The 16061-nt window shown below is 40.8% G+C and overlaps 1 protein-coding gene across 3 annotated transcripts in view; it reads right to left on the reverse strand.

Moving 5' to 3' along the window:
* HSF2 (heat shock transcription factor 2) overlaps nt 1-3065 on the reverse strand; it is a 39549-nt gene extending 36484 nt beyond the window's left edge. Inside the window, exon 1 of one of the 3 annotated variants that reach the window (XM_043439356.1) lies at nt 2808-3065. In XM_043439356.1, the coding sequence (XP_043295291.1) occupies nt 2808-2900 (93 nt within the window). In that variant the 5' untranslated portion in view covers nt 2901-3065. The remainder of the gene's footprint in view (nt 1-2807) is intronic. The other 2 variants (XM_043439354.1, XM_043439355.1) reach the window with 2 other exon arrangements.
* Nucleotides 3066-16061: the final 12996 nt, after the last annotated feature.

Genomic DNA, 16061 nt, shown 5'->3' on the forward strand with positions numbered 1-16061 from the left:
ACTTTTCAAACTGCAGTTGCTAAGAGTTTTCTCCCCTTGCCTTATACTCAAGCTACAGGAGTAAATTATTTTCCACAAGTGAAAACAATTGCATAAAAGACTGCCTGGTTTCCAAAACATCTGCTATTTCTAAAAAGTCTTAATATGATTTTCACTCAGATAGTATAAATGCTAAATTACCTCAACAGAAGTCCAGCAAAACAAGTTTGAAGGAAACCAGAAACAACCATAAATAGCAACTTTTAAAAGATGAGAGTAAATTATTTTGGTTTTTCCATCTAGCATCATTGTTCAATTCAAGTTTTACCTTTCATTGTTAATACTGTTTTTGGAAAAATCTGTGGGAGTGTAAGACAGCTTTCCTACGCTTAGCCCTAGACAACATTAATCCAGAATTGTCCACTGACTTGTGGAAGTAACATTTTGATATAAGACTAAATATTCTAACAATTTGTATTACATGCAGTGCTATTGATGGAAAATGATCTGGGAGATCAGAAATCTATATTAGAACCCTACCTCCAATAATGGTTGGCTTTGTATTTACAGATAAATAATCTAACCTGCCTAAGTCTCAATCCTCATCTATATAATGATGAGACTAAACCAGATAATCTTTTAGAATTCTTTTCAAGCATAATTCTACCTTTATCTTTCCTACCACTTCCACTACATAGTCCATGGATTTCACTGTTTCATCAAACACTAAGTACCTACTGTGTCCCTTGACACAGATACTGTTCCCTTCCCTCACTGAATTTGTTTTAATTGTCCCACCATGTATTAGAAAATGAGTAGCTAAAAAAGAAGCTTAGACTTAATGGAAAAAATAAGAATGATTTTTAAGTGGCTTATTTATTTGGCTTAGAATTCATAAAATGATGCTTTTATGGATTAGTATGAAATTCTACCTGGGGCTTCCCAAGTGGAGTAGTGGTAAAGAATCTGCCTGCCAATGCAGGAGACGTGGATTTGATCTCTGGGTTGAATCAGGAAGATCCCATGGAGTAGGAAATGGCAACCCGATTCAGAATCCTTGCTTGGAAAATTCCAAAGGACAGAGGAGCCTGAAGGGCTGCAGTCCATGGGGTCACAAACAGTCGGACATGACTGAGCAACTGAGTACCAGCAGCATTAAACTCCACACATTTGATACTGCCCCCCCAAAAAAACTATTAAAACATTTCTGACCTATGCCAATCTATTAGACCTGCCACTGACCTAATACGCCTTAATTAAGACCAATTACAAATATATTTAGGTACCATTTCTTGGCAATAAAAACAAGGCACATCCAAGACAAATAGGTGTGATAAAGTCAGCCGGGAGTGGGCAGACTCTCAGTTCAATCTCTTACATGCACAAAGCTGAGTAACAACAGTCGGTGCTGATCCATCCTTGTCAACTTTTAATCCTTATGACTGATGAAAAGCATGAGACATGTTTATTTTTAAGTGTATACTGGCGGCTGGCTTCCTTATTTTCACCCCTTCTTTTTACAATTGCACAGAATTCATCAAATGTTTTATATACAACATCCAGTTCCTGATATTGACCTTGAGGAAAATTAGGTCCTAGAGAGAGATAAAGAAAATGAACAAATGACAGCAATATAAGGCAGAATATGGTATATTGAGTAGCCAAACTCAATATACTGTCCTCTGTCAAGATGAAAGTAAATAATAAAACTGAAAATAGAGGAAAGAAATAAAGAAGGGAGCAAAAGGTAAGATAACATTTACTCAGCACCTAACAGGTGTCAGGCACTGTGCAGGTAGTTTTCACTTACTCTTTTCCAGACCTCTAAAACAAGATAATATCCAAAATAGATGAGTATCTACCATAAGAGAACTCCACTCCCCTTCACAAAATGATTCCATAGCTTAATATTCTAACGCAAACGCTCTGTTTATGTAATAATCATTCTAATTAGAATCAGTATGTGGAACTAGAGGGGGGTCTTGGAGTAACCAGGTAAACCATTCATCAGACACTTGGGCCAGGTGAGATAAGAAGCCTGTTTAGTGGCAGAACTGGGATCAAATCAATTAACAAGGCATCTATATACTACACTGCCGGCAACTGTTTAGTGAAATTTAGTGATTCGTTTTTGCTCTTCACTATGTTACTCAGCACCTGTCTATTCGCACTTTCATTAAAATAATCATTAAAAAATCCTTTGACACAAATGGCTCAGAATCGTCAAAGAACAATGTGTCATTTTCTATAACACAGTGTTTTTTAAACCTACTGATAAGCAATGCCGTCCCCACAATGATCTCAGATGCGAGGCGGGCTGTGTGTCGGTTTTCAGGGACGAGAATCAGGTCGCGGAGGTGAAGACTGCCTCGCAGAAACCCCGCGTCGAGGATCCCGGCCGGGTTGCCCGGCCCCCAGCGAGCCGCAACCCCGAGCCGGGCGGGAGGACGGAGGATGAGTGTGCAGTAACGTGGCTCCCGCGCCCTGGGCTCGTCGGCCGCCCTGGCTCTGCCGGGTCGGTTCCGAACGCCGCCCGGGCCGGACCGTTACGGGGTCTCCCAGGCCGCGGAGCCCCGCGCGGGCCGCCCCTCCCCCACCGCGGCCTGAGCCCGCGGCGCCGGCCGGGACCCCCGCGGCTCCCCGCGCGAACAATACCGGGGTCCCCCGCGAGGCCGCGCGCCGAGGCCCGCGCCACCCTGCCGCCCCCGCGCCGCGGGCCCTCGCAGAGGGCGTCGAGCCGCAGGCCGCGAGAGACAGCCCCGCGGGAGAGAGCGAGAGAGGAGGACGTTAGTCAGGGGGTTCGGAGGCCGCGGTGCCGTCACCCTTACCTGACTCCAGGTGATAAACTCGTTGGTGTGAGTTTCCTCTACAAGCGTCCACAGCTTGCTGAGGAAAGCCGGCACGTTCGAACTCTGCTTCATTGTTAACGAGGCTCAGGAATTCCAAATTCTACACCCAAACGCGGCGGTAGCGGCGGTAGCGGCGGAGGCGGCGGCGGCGGCGGCGGCGGCGGCGGCGGCGGCAGCTGCTCCCCGAGAACGCCCACAACGCAGGCGCAGCAGCGCCCGGGCCCCGCCCCCTCCCCGGCCCCGCCAGGCGCGCTGTGAGGCGGGGTGGCCGGGCAGCCGCACGTGACGGACAAGTCTCCAGTTCGGCCCGTGCGCACTGGTCCCGCGCGGGTGCCGTTCCCGGCCAATGCCAGGGGCCGACCGCACAACAGAGAAACGCGATTGGATGCTGCCGGCGGGGAGGGGTGGGAGCAAAAGGGGGGCGCTGCCCTCTCATTCGCCTTTTATATGCGAGCTCTCGCCTTAGCGGACCTTGGGCTTGAGGGATTGTGTTTGGTTGTTTCACGTGGGAGCATCTTCGGGTGATTGGGCTATGGCTGGAAGGCTCCAGAAAGTCCTCAGGAGCCTTTGAGTCATAAGTTTGGTAGGCAAGGTTGTAGGCTGCGCTAGTCAGGCAGGAGGAAGTGTAATAATTCACGTGGGGAAAAAAACAGCTTTCAAGCATGACTTGCTAGGCCCCAAATTGAAACTGTCTTAAAAATAATGACCCTTTTCCCTTAAATTCTCATCAGGAAAAAAAATATTCCTTTAAAATACGTTTATCAAAAATAGGAATTTAAATTACATACTCTTTACTGAGCATGTACTGCAGTGATCCAAGAACTGTAATAGGCAACTTACATGTTTAATTCAATAGACACAGAATGCCCAGTATGTGCCCAACGTGAAAAGAAATAGTATCATTTATTCTCTTTTAATCATTTAAAATAATTGTTCCTGTAGGTACTTTACAGATACGTTCTTAAAACAATTGTTCCTGTATGTCCTTTACAGATTTGGTATGGTGGAAAAAATATTAGGCAAGGAGTCAGCATATTAGTTTAGACCCAGTTTCAGGGACACACTAGTGGATATTTAATTACACTGGTAGTGTGTGTAATTTAGGCAATCTCTTACTCTGTTCCAGTCTTTCCCTTATCCTCACTGGGAATAAAACTCTCTTTTCACCCCTGTAAGGGAACATCGATAACATAATAGGTGTGAAAATATTTTGAAAATATAAAGGATTGTACAGAGTTTTTAAAATTTTTTTTTATAAAAGTCAGAATGTGAATATAAGAATGTACAAACAAGTTGGAGATAATGAACATTGTATAAGTAATTCAATGTAGAATTGATTTTCTTCCTGGATACATGTAATTTAATACAAGAAAAAAATAAAATACATATAATTTCCAACAAGCATATATTTATTGAAACTTGTTTTTGTGTTTAGCAACTATCTGTTTGCTAAAACAAAATCAGATGTGTGGAGGGAGATATCCAATAAATGAAATCATATTTTATAAGCATTTATAAAAGGGAACTTTCTAGGTGGCATCATCAGTAAAGAACCTGCCTGCCAATGCAGGAGACATAACTGATGCGGATTTGATCCCTGGATTGGGAGGATCCCTGGAGGAGGGAATGGCAACCCACTCCAGTATCCTTGCCAGGAGAATGCCAGGCACAGGCTCGTGTCCATAGGTAGCAAAGAGTGACTGAAGCAACTTATCACAGCACGTATATGCCCAGGGATTTGCATATATCAGTTAGTCCTCACAACAACCCAGTGCAGTAGGTCTTATTATCCCATTTTTCCAATGAAGATTCTGAGACTCAAAAGCAAATTTACCTGTATCACAGCTAGTGAACAATAGAGGGTATTTACACCCAGGCTTTATAGAGTTCCAAATCCCATGTTTTTTCCATTGTACGATGATGACACCATCTCACTACTCAAGATGTTTATATTCTGATGTAAGAAACAAGAGGAAAAAAAAAAAGAAAAAGAAACAAGAGGAACACAGTGATCATCATTAATATTTTAAAAAGAGCTACATTTGTAATAAAACCAGTAATGACAAGTTTAGAAAGACGGAGTTGAGTGAGTTTAAGGTCATAAGGGAAGACTTCTCAGAGGATGGGGACCGTAAATTGGGTCTTGAAGTACAAATGCATTGGGCCTGCTAAAAAGAAGACAACACAGAGAAGATGGGAAGCCAAAGAGCAGGGTCTGTTTGTGGAGATGGACAGCACAGGAGGTAGTGTCTGAGTAGGAAATGTGGCCTTCTTTCATGGCACTGTACATTTCCATTTGAAAACAAAACAAAACGGTGTGGTTAGACACAAGCAAAGACTCCTCTTTGGGTGTTCCACCTGTGTAGTTGTAGGCCTATGCTTAGTAGGACCCCATACTTCACTTAATGCTCCTCCTGTCACCATCTTGAAATTCTTAGGTTTTGAACAAAGGACCCTGCATTTTCATGTTGCATTGGGCCTCTCAAGTTACGTTAACTCCTCTGCCTCCAATATATTACACTTAATAGACCAGTGGTTCTCAAACTTAAGCATGTATCCAAATCACTTGGAAGTGGGAGATTGTCAATAGAGCAAATAATCAAGTGTCACTTATAATGTTCATGAGGCCTGCTAAGGGATTAAGTTATTAGCCAGGTAATGTGATGAGAGCACCAGGAAATAGATAATGTGTCTAAAATCAAATGTCTGGAGTTTGAATGGAAACTGTGTATTTTATAGTTTGAAACATACCTGCTTTTTTCTTTTATACCAATGTGCCTCATACTTTAGCCTACATCAAAATCACTGAGGGCATCTGATAAAAAAATGACTGCCTCTTCTCTTGTTCCCCCACTCTATTCCACACCTTCCTTGGCTCAGTAGATCTGGAGTTCAGGGTAAGAATCTGTATTTCTAACAAGTTCCTAGGTAATGCATATGGTGTTGGCCTTGGGACCACAGTTTGAGAACCAGTGTTATAGTGGAAAAATAAGTAAGCTGACTTTCCCTTGCTAATATTACAGACTTATTGCTGTTCACCCTTCACGTCAACAAAATCCCGACTTTCCAGGAATAGTTTTAACTAATATGTTTTCTTTTTCTATGAACATAATCCTTAATATTTATTGTAATTAATAAACTGAAAACTTTAAGTACTAATTAGAAATATTTGGGGGAAAAGAAAATCATTAATGGCTTATTTTCACTTAAATATAAAACTGAGAAGAGAAGAAAACCAAACCACAATTATTAGACTCCTACAACATCCCACAGATAGCAGAAGAAACATATTTGAACCAGTGTCAACAGTTTTGAGATGTTTAAATATTAGAGGATATAAATGGAACTTTCTTAAAATGAATCGCCTCCTGTAGGCTAAAAATTAGAGAAGTTGGAAAATTCCCAAGGTTCATTTGCAACCTGGAGTGTAAGATTTAGAAGATATAGAATAACATCAGAAAATATGAATGACCCAGGCCTTTGCCTAAGAAATAGAAAAACATATTGTGGTAAGCTTTTATGCTTCAATGTATTTGATTCAAATTGTAAAAATTCTATCTAATTCATTATAGAAAACTAGTTGGAGTCAGCAGTGCAACCAGAACTAGCTTGCAATTGTTTTCGAGAAAAGCAAGACAGAAGCCAAAGGTAAACTGCACATAAGTTTCCATCTACGTTCCTGTCTGAAATTGTTTATTTTTTATCAATTTTGAAATGGCCTATGGGCCCTAAACAAATCACTCGACACCTCTAAGTCTTAGATTCTTACAAATAAAATGTGAGTAAAAATACCTGTTATACTTACCTCACAGGGTGGTTTTGTGAATCAGATAAATTGCTTCTTCCTCTAGTCCACCCTCATCTTTCTAAGACACAAATCTAAAAACGTCACTTCTGACTTAAAACTGTTCTGTGGCTTCTTATAATTTTCAGAATAAATCCAAATCCCCTGAGAAGGCATCAAATGACCTTCTGTGATCTGGTGTCACCTACCATTCCAGTCATGATCTACCAGTCTTACCCTTAACCACACCCAGTTCTTGTAATTACCTTACTGAGCACATGCTTTCACACCTCCACGTATTGGGTTGGTCAAGAAGTTCATCCGAATTTTTCTGTAACATCTTATGGAAAAACCCAAATGAACTTCTTGGCCAACCCAATATTTCCATGAGCTGTCGCCTCGGTGTGGAGAGTCCTTCTTCTTCCCTATTATTCCTAACCTTCAAGGTCAAGTACAATTCCACAGAGAAGTTGCCTTTCTCAGTCAAACTCTCCCTAATTACATCATATCGTAGTTATTTATTTACATGTACTTTTGTCATACTAAACTAGGAAACATTTCCAACATAAAGACTAAAAGATTACATTCATTCTCATCTACAATGGCTATCACAGAGCTGGTACACATAAGACTCTCAGCAAGTATTTGTTGGATTAATCAATGAATGCATCAGCAGATGAGTGCTAACCCTCCTTTTAATCTTCCATGACCACCAAATTTGAATGACTTGTTCCTCTGCTGTGCCCACATAGCATGAGGAGCTTGATCTTCACAGTATCTATTTCCCAGCAACCCTTGCTAGCTTGACAGATTGTGCTTACATTGTTCAGTCTTGTATCTTTAGTAGTAAACACGGTGCTATAATACAGGAACAGCTCAATAAATATGTTAATGAATAATTTTTATTTCTGATACCTTTTACATAAAATATACTCTACCCAATAATAAGGAAACACCCTACAACTTAGTAGGGCTCAGTCTGTACAAATTTTTAGTTTTTAGGAGAAGAGAATGAAGAGAAGAGGAGCTTAAGGATAGCTCAACTGAAAGGCATGTGATTAGGGAGCAATTAGTGGAGTAAATATCAGAATCTTGGAAATGCCAGAACTAAATGGAATGTCATAGAGTCCCAGGCTTCAGGTCATCTGTCTTTGAAACAAGCAAACCTTTGGTGATAATGGCAAAATGCTTAAAGACCCTTTAATAGGTTTTTGAATAAGTACAGGGCCAGCACACTATGAAAGTTAATTTCTTAAAATTTTCAAGAAGGTCAGAGAAGAGGCTTCTTTTTTTTTTTCCTAGGACTTCAACTTGAATGTAAAAGGGACTGGCTGGAGGAGTTTTTTAAGTCGGAGATGTGTTAGTACCAGCCTTGTGTTGGCGCCACTCCACATGAAACTTCCATTGTATGCCACCTATGATAGAATCTAACCAGTCACCCAACAACAGTGACAAACTGGTCCAGATTTGCCCAGGACTTTACCATTTAAGTACTGCAAATCCTATGCCCCAGGTACTACTTCACCCCCAGGCACCTGGATGGTGGGTCACCCTAACTCCAGCTTCTTCAAGCTACTGATGTTGTACAGGAAGCAGGGAGTCGTCAGACTAAACCAGGTGACTTGTATAGCAGCTAGTGTGTGCTGTGCGCTAAGTCACTTCAGTAGGGTCTGACTCTGTGGGATCTTATGGACAGTAGCCTGCCAGGCTCTTCTATCCATGTGATTCTCCAGGCAAAAGTACAGGAATGGGTTGCCATGCCCTCCTCCAGGGATCTTCCCCACACAAGGATTGAACCTGCATCTCTGACATCTCCTGAACGGCCGGGCAGGTTCTTCCCACCTGGGAAGCCCATATAGCAGCTAGCACAAATCAAAGATCTGCAGCTTTAATGCATTTCTTAGCCTTTCTGGATGCAAGGTACTCTTTCACCAGAACCCCAATAGGTAGCTGATAAATAGAAGGAATATATGAACCCCACAAGCCAATATCCTGGTGGAGGCCCCAAACCATGCTGAAAGATGGTGATAAGAAGGAGAATATAAAAGGACTACAAGCATTAGAAAAAATATAGTAGACTGGGACACGGCCTATGACTCAGGTCTTCCACTAAGGTTCTAGTTTCCGTTCACCTGAGACTGGTTTTGCTCCCAGTGAAAGTGATAGCCAGGATAGAAGGTGTTTGGACTTCATCTTTCTAAATACTGTGTGTGTTAGTCACTCAGTCATGTTCTACTCCTTGTGACCCCATGGACTGTGGCCCACCAGGCTTCTCTGTCCACGGAATTCTCCAGGTGAGAATCCTGGAGTCGGTTGCCATTTCCTCCTCCAAGGGATCCTCCCAACCCAGGGATTGAACCCAGGTCTCCTGCATTGCAGGCAGATATATAGTGTGGTTTTCTTCAAATAGTAAGATTTTATTCATTTTAGACAGTGGGGTTTTATTCATTTTATTCAAATCATTTGATGGTGGGGATCTGAGCCCCCTCAATGATTAAATGAGTTAGGTTTTATGGCTTGTGGGGGCTTCCCTAGTAACTCATCTGGTAAAGAATCCACCTGCAATGCAGGAGACCCTGGTTCAATTCCTGGGTTGAAAAATCCCCTGGAGAAGAGATAAGCTACCCATTTCAGTATCCTTGGGCTTCCCTGGTGGCTCAGATGGTAAAGAATCCGCCTGTAATGCAGGAGATCTGGCTTCCATCCCTGGGTTGGGAAGGTCCCCTGGAGGAAGGCATGGCAACCCACTCCAGTATTCTTGCCTGGAGAATCCCCATGGACAGAGGAGCCTGGCGGGCTACAGTCCACGGGGTCGCAAAGAGTCGGACACGACTGAGTGACTAAGCACAGACGTATGGCTTGTGTACAGAAATGTACCCATACCTTGAACATAAGATTGAATGGGAGAAATCAATTTCAGTGAGGAGGTAGCCACTGTCAGAGATGTGTGTGGTGATTTGAAAGGTGCGTAGGAAGAGGTAGCAAATGTTTGTTATCTGTTTAATTTGAAGCTGAGTACTATGAGCAGCACTGAGGGACCAACTGGAAAGGGAAATGTCCTTTCTAGTCTCTGGGCTCCCAGTGCAGGTTCCGAACAGCAGAGATCAAACTGAGGCCTGTTAGGATGGAGTTGAATCAAGCTGGAATCAAGATTGCCGGGAGAAATATCAAGAATCTCAGATATGCAGTTGATACTGCCCTTATGGCAGAAAGCAAAGAACTAAAGAGCCTGTTGATGAAAGTGAAAGAGGAGAGTGAAAAAGTTGGCTTAAAACTCAACATTCAGAAAGCTAAGATCATGGCATCTGGTCTCATCACTTCATGGCAAATAGATGGGGAAACAGTGGAAACAGTGGCAGACTATTTGGGGGGGGGGCTCCAAAATCACTGTAGATGGTGAGTGCAGCCATGAAATTAAAAGACACTTGCTCCTTGGAAGAAAAGTTATGACCAACCTAAACAGCTTATTAGAAAGCAGAGACATTACTTTGTCAACAAAGGTCCATCTAGTCAAGGCTGTGGTTTTTCCAGTAGTCATGTATGGGTCTCACACCCATACATGACTACTGGAAAAGTGAGAATTGGACTATAAAGAAAGCTGAGTGCCAAAGAATTGATGCTTCTGAACTGTGGTGTTGGAGAAGACTCTTGAGAGTCCCTTGGACTGCAAGGAAATCCAACCAGTCCATCCTAAAGGAAATCAGTCCTGAACTTCGGCCACCTGATGGGAAGAACTGACTCATTTGAAAAGACCCTGATGCTGGGAAACCTTGAAGGTGGGAGGAGAAGGGGGCGACAGAGGATGAGATGGTTGGATGGCATCACCGACTCAATGGACATGAGTTTGAGTAAACTCCGGGAGTTGGTGATGAACAGGGAGGCCTGGCATGCTGCAGTCCATGGGTTGCAAAGAGTTGGACACGGCTGAGACTGAACTGAACCGAACTGAGGATAGAGTTGAATGACTTCTGACCTTTCAGAGAAAAGTTTTGTTTTGTTTGAATGCAGGATCACATTAAAGAGCTGCTAATTAGTGGCAGAATTCATGACTAGAATGTCCTTATATATGGTGATTGTTACACTTGCTATAATTTACTTTAAAATACTGCTGTTTGAACAATGATATATAGAATGATAGTTTGGTGTAATTTACAACCTAAGGGCAGATAGTTAACATTTGAATTACCCTAATTAGGTATGCAGACTTCAGGGGTGGTTAGTTAGCACTTGAAAGATTAAGCAAAGCCCACTCTCCAAAGGCTTTATCCTAATTTTATTTTTTAAAAAAATTAACCAACACCAGAAGTTTTGTTAATTAGAAAAATGGATGTGGAAATGATTTTTCCTCGGTGAAATGACAACTTTAGGATATGTGTATCGACTAGAAACAGAAAGCCAGTAGGCTCTGTGCCTTAAATTATACTGGGCAACAAAGTATAGTAAGCCAGTAACCTCTGCCCTTGTGTAGGGGCTCTAACCTTAGGGCTCTCCTAAATCCTCTATTCGGAGTACTTTTCAGACTTGTTCAGAATATTCCGGGAGCCTAGATCAAAAGTAAAAGGAGAGGCCCACATACATATTTTAAAACCTTTGAAGATCACAAATCAAATTAACAAACTGTAAAACCAAGGTAGAATTCTTCCTACCTTGACAAATATAGCTTCATAATGACATTTGAAGGATAATTGTAAAACTATAGTTTTATAAAGTCACTAAGTTGGCAAAACATCCAAAAGACCAAATTTCGTTATTAATGTCTGGTGACTGTTGAATAGGAAGTGTTTTAGATGACTAATAAAATAAAAGTATATATAATTCATAAATCCTTATGTGTTTATTGTATGAACTTTCTTTCTTGCCTTTATTTCAGAAGAATCATTAGGTTGTTATCAAGATTTTTACATAATGTGTGTTCTAACAATAATGATGAAAGGATTAAAAAATGTAATTGTATTCCAAGCATGATTGCATTTAAAATCCAAATTTGAACATATTTTATGAAATGTATTTTTTTATGAATGTATTCTTAAGTAAATGTAAAAGATTTGAAATTAAGGTTATGTTAATGTTTTTAAGTTACAAAATATTACGAGTTATGTAATCAAATTTTAAACGCTTCTACCTTTGACTATTGTGAATAATGTTGCTATGAACATTGCTATAGAAACATAGTTTTATGCATTTTGCTTTTCTTGCTTGACAACACAGGGTGGAAATTCTTTCGTCATCTGGCATAGTTGTAATTTATTTCTTTTAATGACTCCGTGGTATCTGTGATACGTGTGCAACACAATATATTCAGCCATTCTGTTACTGGTGGGCATCTGTTTTGTTTCAAGGCTTTTATCTATTTATTCACTCTGGAAGCTGCTGCTGCTGGAAAAAAAAAAAAAAACCTTAAACATAAGTTTTTAAATACTCGTGCTTTTATTTCTCTGGATTAGTGAGTTCAGATATCCATGTAAAATTTGCATGGCAAATCTGTACGTCCTATTATTGTACTGGCATAGAAAAAGAAAGTCCTGCTGATTAAAAAGCCCCACATCTAAGCTGACAGAATGCTATTGTATACGTACGCAATGCTATGACGCTCCTAGCAACCAGAAAGATCAACACCATGTTTCTATGGCAATAAGCAAATGTTTAAGCTTGACAGAGAATACTCTAATATGTGGTGTTCAGGGAAGTTTTGACTATTAGGCAGAAATTAAAGGAGATACCTTTGTTCTAAGATATTTGCATAATATATTAATGCAAAGCCAGGAAAATGTAGATTTATTACATGTGATTTTGTGAGCATGGGTAGCTGAAGATACATTCCATGTTGCAACTGGTCCTGTTTAGTTCTGGTTTATTTTTCACTAGATTAAATTTACAATTGGTAATTATCTCCTCCAGTCCAACTCAGCTATGCAAAAAGAGTAAAGAAAAAGAATTAATGTTTACAGAGATGTTTATTGAATTTGAGGGCTTTTCTGGTAGCTCAGATGGTAAAGAATCTGCCTACAATGCAGGAAACCCGGGTTTGATCTCTGGATGGGGAAGAGCCCCTGGAGAAGGGCACGACAACCCACTCCAGTATTCTTGCCTGGAAAACCCCATGGACAAAGGAGCCTGGCAGGCTACAGTCCATGGGGTCACAAATAGTCGAACACCACTGAGCGACTAACGCTTTCACTTTTTTTCACTTATTGAATTTGAGACCCAAAGAGGTGTGATCATATTCTGACAGATTCACAACCAGTATGACACCTATTTAGTGTTTTGATTCATATAACTTTTTCACTTTGAAGCTGATGTTTTTCCACCACTTTGCTTAGGATCTACCCTTTGAGAACTCTACAGAAATCCAATACAGAAATACCAAGCTTGGTATCCCACGTCTCCTATCTGTTGTGCCGGGATTGAAATTCACCAATAGTCTTATGACTTGTATTCTAATTCCCATGTTAGGCCAGAGCCCTGCCTTGGCTACCCATCCACTTACCTGGGCTGCTGCCTTAGTCCCTAGCCAGGATGACCTCAGATCGGCTTAGACCCTCGGTGGATAATTATTGGGACTAGTATAATAAGTAAAAGAAATTTCTGCTTTTTCCATGATGACTGCTTTGATGCTTTCTGAAAATATCAAAATCTGCAAAAGCAAACAAACAAACAAACAAACCCCAAACACAACCGAAATCATGTTTTGATTCTCCTGTTTTGCCTAGTGCTCAGTTAGGTAACTGATGCATTTTGAGTTTTGCTTCAACCAGATAGATGATTCAGATCTTGCTACTAGGTGTTAGAGGCTGGATTGTGTCCCCTACCTCCCCAGATTTCTCTGTTGAAATTCTAATTATCAGGACATCAGAAAGTGACTGTTGGGAGGCAGGGCACTAAAAGAGCTAATTAATGAGGTCAGATGGATGGACCCTGATCCAGTATAACTGGTATCCTTATAAGAAGAGGAGATTAGGACACAGACAACACACTGACCAAGGCATGATGATGCGAGGATATAATAAGAAGGTGACCATCTGCAACCCAAGGAGAGAGACCTTGGAAGAAACCGAAACAGCCAACACATTGATCTTGGACTTCTAGCTTCCAGAAGAATGAGAAAATAAACTTCTGTTGTTGAAGATAACTATTTTGTGACAGTTGGGTTATTATTAAACCTTTATTTATTAATCTTATTATTAATAAATATTTCTTTATGGCAGTTTTAGCAGGCTATAGCTTAGGTGAGCATTACAGCAGCCCAGCTACTCCCTGGGTTCCCTTTCTTGGGCAACAGTACTGGCCCCAGTAAGGAAGAAGTTCACTCTGCCCACTGAACACTGAGATGGACCTGCTGGCCATCCACTTCCATCAGGTCTGCAGCCAGCTCCCTCTCCTCCTTTGGTTCTATCTATTCACTCTTCCTCCTCGTGTACTGTTATTGCTGGAAGCCCTGCTTCTGAGAGTGCTAATCTGTTTTCTGTGGAAGTCTGTGACCTTCAACTACACCAAAACCTGAGCTCTCCCCAAAAGTCCAACCACTTACATCAAAGCAACTTTAATCAAAATATTTACTAACCTAGTTGATTTATAATGATTGGACAAACTGATAAACACATTTTCAGTTCAGTTCAGTTGTTCAGTCGTGTCCGACTCTTTGAGACCCCATGGACTGCAGCACGCCAGGCCTCCCTGTCCATCACCAACTCCCGGAGTTTACTCAAACTCATGTCCATTGAGTTGGTGATGCCACCCAACCATCTCATCCTCTGTTGTCCCCTTCTCCTCCTGCCTACAATCTTTCCCAGTATCAGGGTCTTTTCAAATGAGTCAGTTCTTTGCATCAGGTGGCCAAGGTATTGGAGTTTCAGCTTCAGCATCAGTCCTTCCAATGAACACCCAGGACTGATCTCCTTTAGGATGGACTGGTTGGCTCTCCTTGCAGTCCAAGGGACTCTCAAGAGTCTTCTCCAACACCACAGTTCAAAAGCATCAATTCTTCAGCTCTCAGCTTTCTTTCTAGTCCAACTCTCACATCCATACCTGGCTAATGGAAAAACCATAGCTTTGACTAGACGGACCTTTGTGGGCAAAGTGATGTCTCTGCTTTTTAATATGCTGTCTAGGTTGGTCATAAGTTTTCTTTCAAGGAGCAAGTGTCTTAATTTCATGGCTGCAATCACCATCTGCAGTGATTTTGGAGCCACCCAAAATAAAGTCAGCCACTGTTTCCACTGTTTCCCCATCTATTTGCCATGAAGTGATGGGACCAGATGCCATGATCTTAACTTTCTGAATGTTGAGTTTTAAGCCAACTTTTCACTCTCCTCTTTCACTTTCATCAAGAGCCTCTTTAGTTCTTTGCTTTCTGCCATAAGGGTGGTGTCATCTGCATATCTGAGGTTATTGATATTTCTCCCAGCAATCTTGATTCCAGGTTGTGCTTCATTCGGCCTAGTGCTTCTCATGATGTACTCTACATATCAGTTAAATAAGCAGGGTGACAATATACAGCCCTGATGTACTCCTTTCCCGATTTGGAACCTGTCTGTTGTTCCATGCCCAGTTCTAACTGTTGCTTCTTGACCTGCATACAGATTTCTTAGGAGGCAGGTCAGGTGCTCTGGTCAATGGCTATAAATATTTTCATTTTAATAACCAAAGGCTTATGGTGACATATTAAGGCATTGTTCTAAGCCTAGGTGAATAGAAAATTATTTCTTGATATTAAAATTAAAATTTACTCTGTGATATTTGTCATGAGCTTGAAAAAGTTTAATGAATAAGCAGTACTTGATATATAAAAAGAAAAAACTTTATTAACCCTACTCCAAGTTATCAAAGAAATGATCCCCTAACAGGGTCAATAAAAAGTTTAGGTTGACCTTTAAAAATCAAAGAACTTTACTGTTATTATTTGTTCCCTCAATAAACATGTGTCTAAGATTTTCCACACCATCTGTAAAGAAAAAACATTTGTTTCATCTTTGAAAAATTTCAGTGTAATGATTTGAGGCTACAATAAATCTACAGAGTTCTAATATTTTATATTAGTTAATTTTTGACATTTGATAATTCTTGCTAAATTTCCTTGGATAACTCTAGAAATATGCATTTTGATTTTTATTCTCCCTTTATTTGTATTTCCATAATCATTTTGCCTGTGTAATATAAATGTTTAGTCCAAAAAATTATTTCAATTCATCTTACTTCTATTAATGGAAGATGCTATAGAAGAGCACGTATTTGACGTTTGGTAGACATGGATTTGAACCCCAGCTTTGTCATTATTAATGACAGTGTGACTGTCTGAGCCTCCCTCACAAAATCTCATAAGGTTGTTGTGAAAATGTCAATTAAATAATGAATTCATTGTGGATAGATACCTAACAGTAAATATCTGACAAATGTTCCGGGATACTGTCAAGTAACCCTGAGACAGCTATTTATTTGAGAAATTCTCAGCT

Source organism: Cervus canadensis, chromosome 20 (genome assembly GCF_019320065.1).
Source record: "Cervus canadensis isolate Bull #8, Minnesota chromosome 20, ASM1932006v1, whole genome shotgun sequence".
In the NCBI taxonomy this organism is placed as follows: Eukaryota; Metazoa; Chordata; class Mammalia; order Artiodactyla; family Cervidae; genus Cervus; species Cervus canadensis.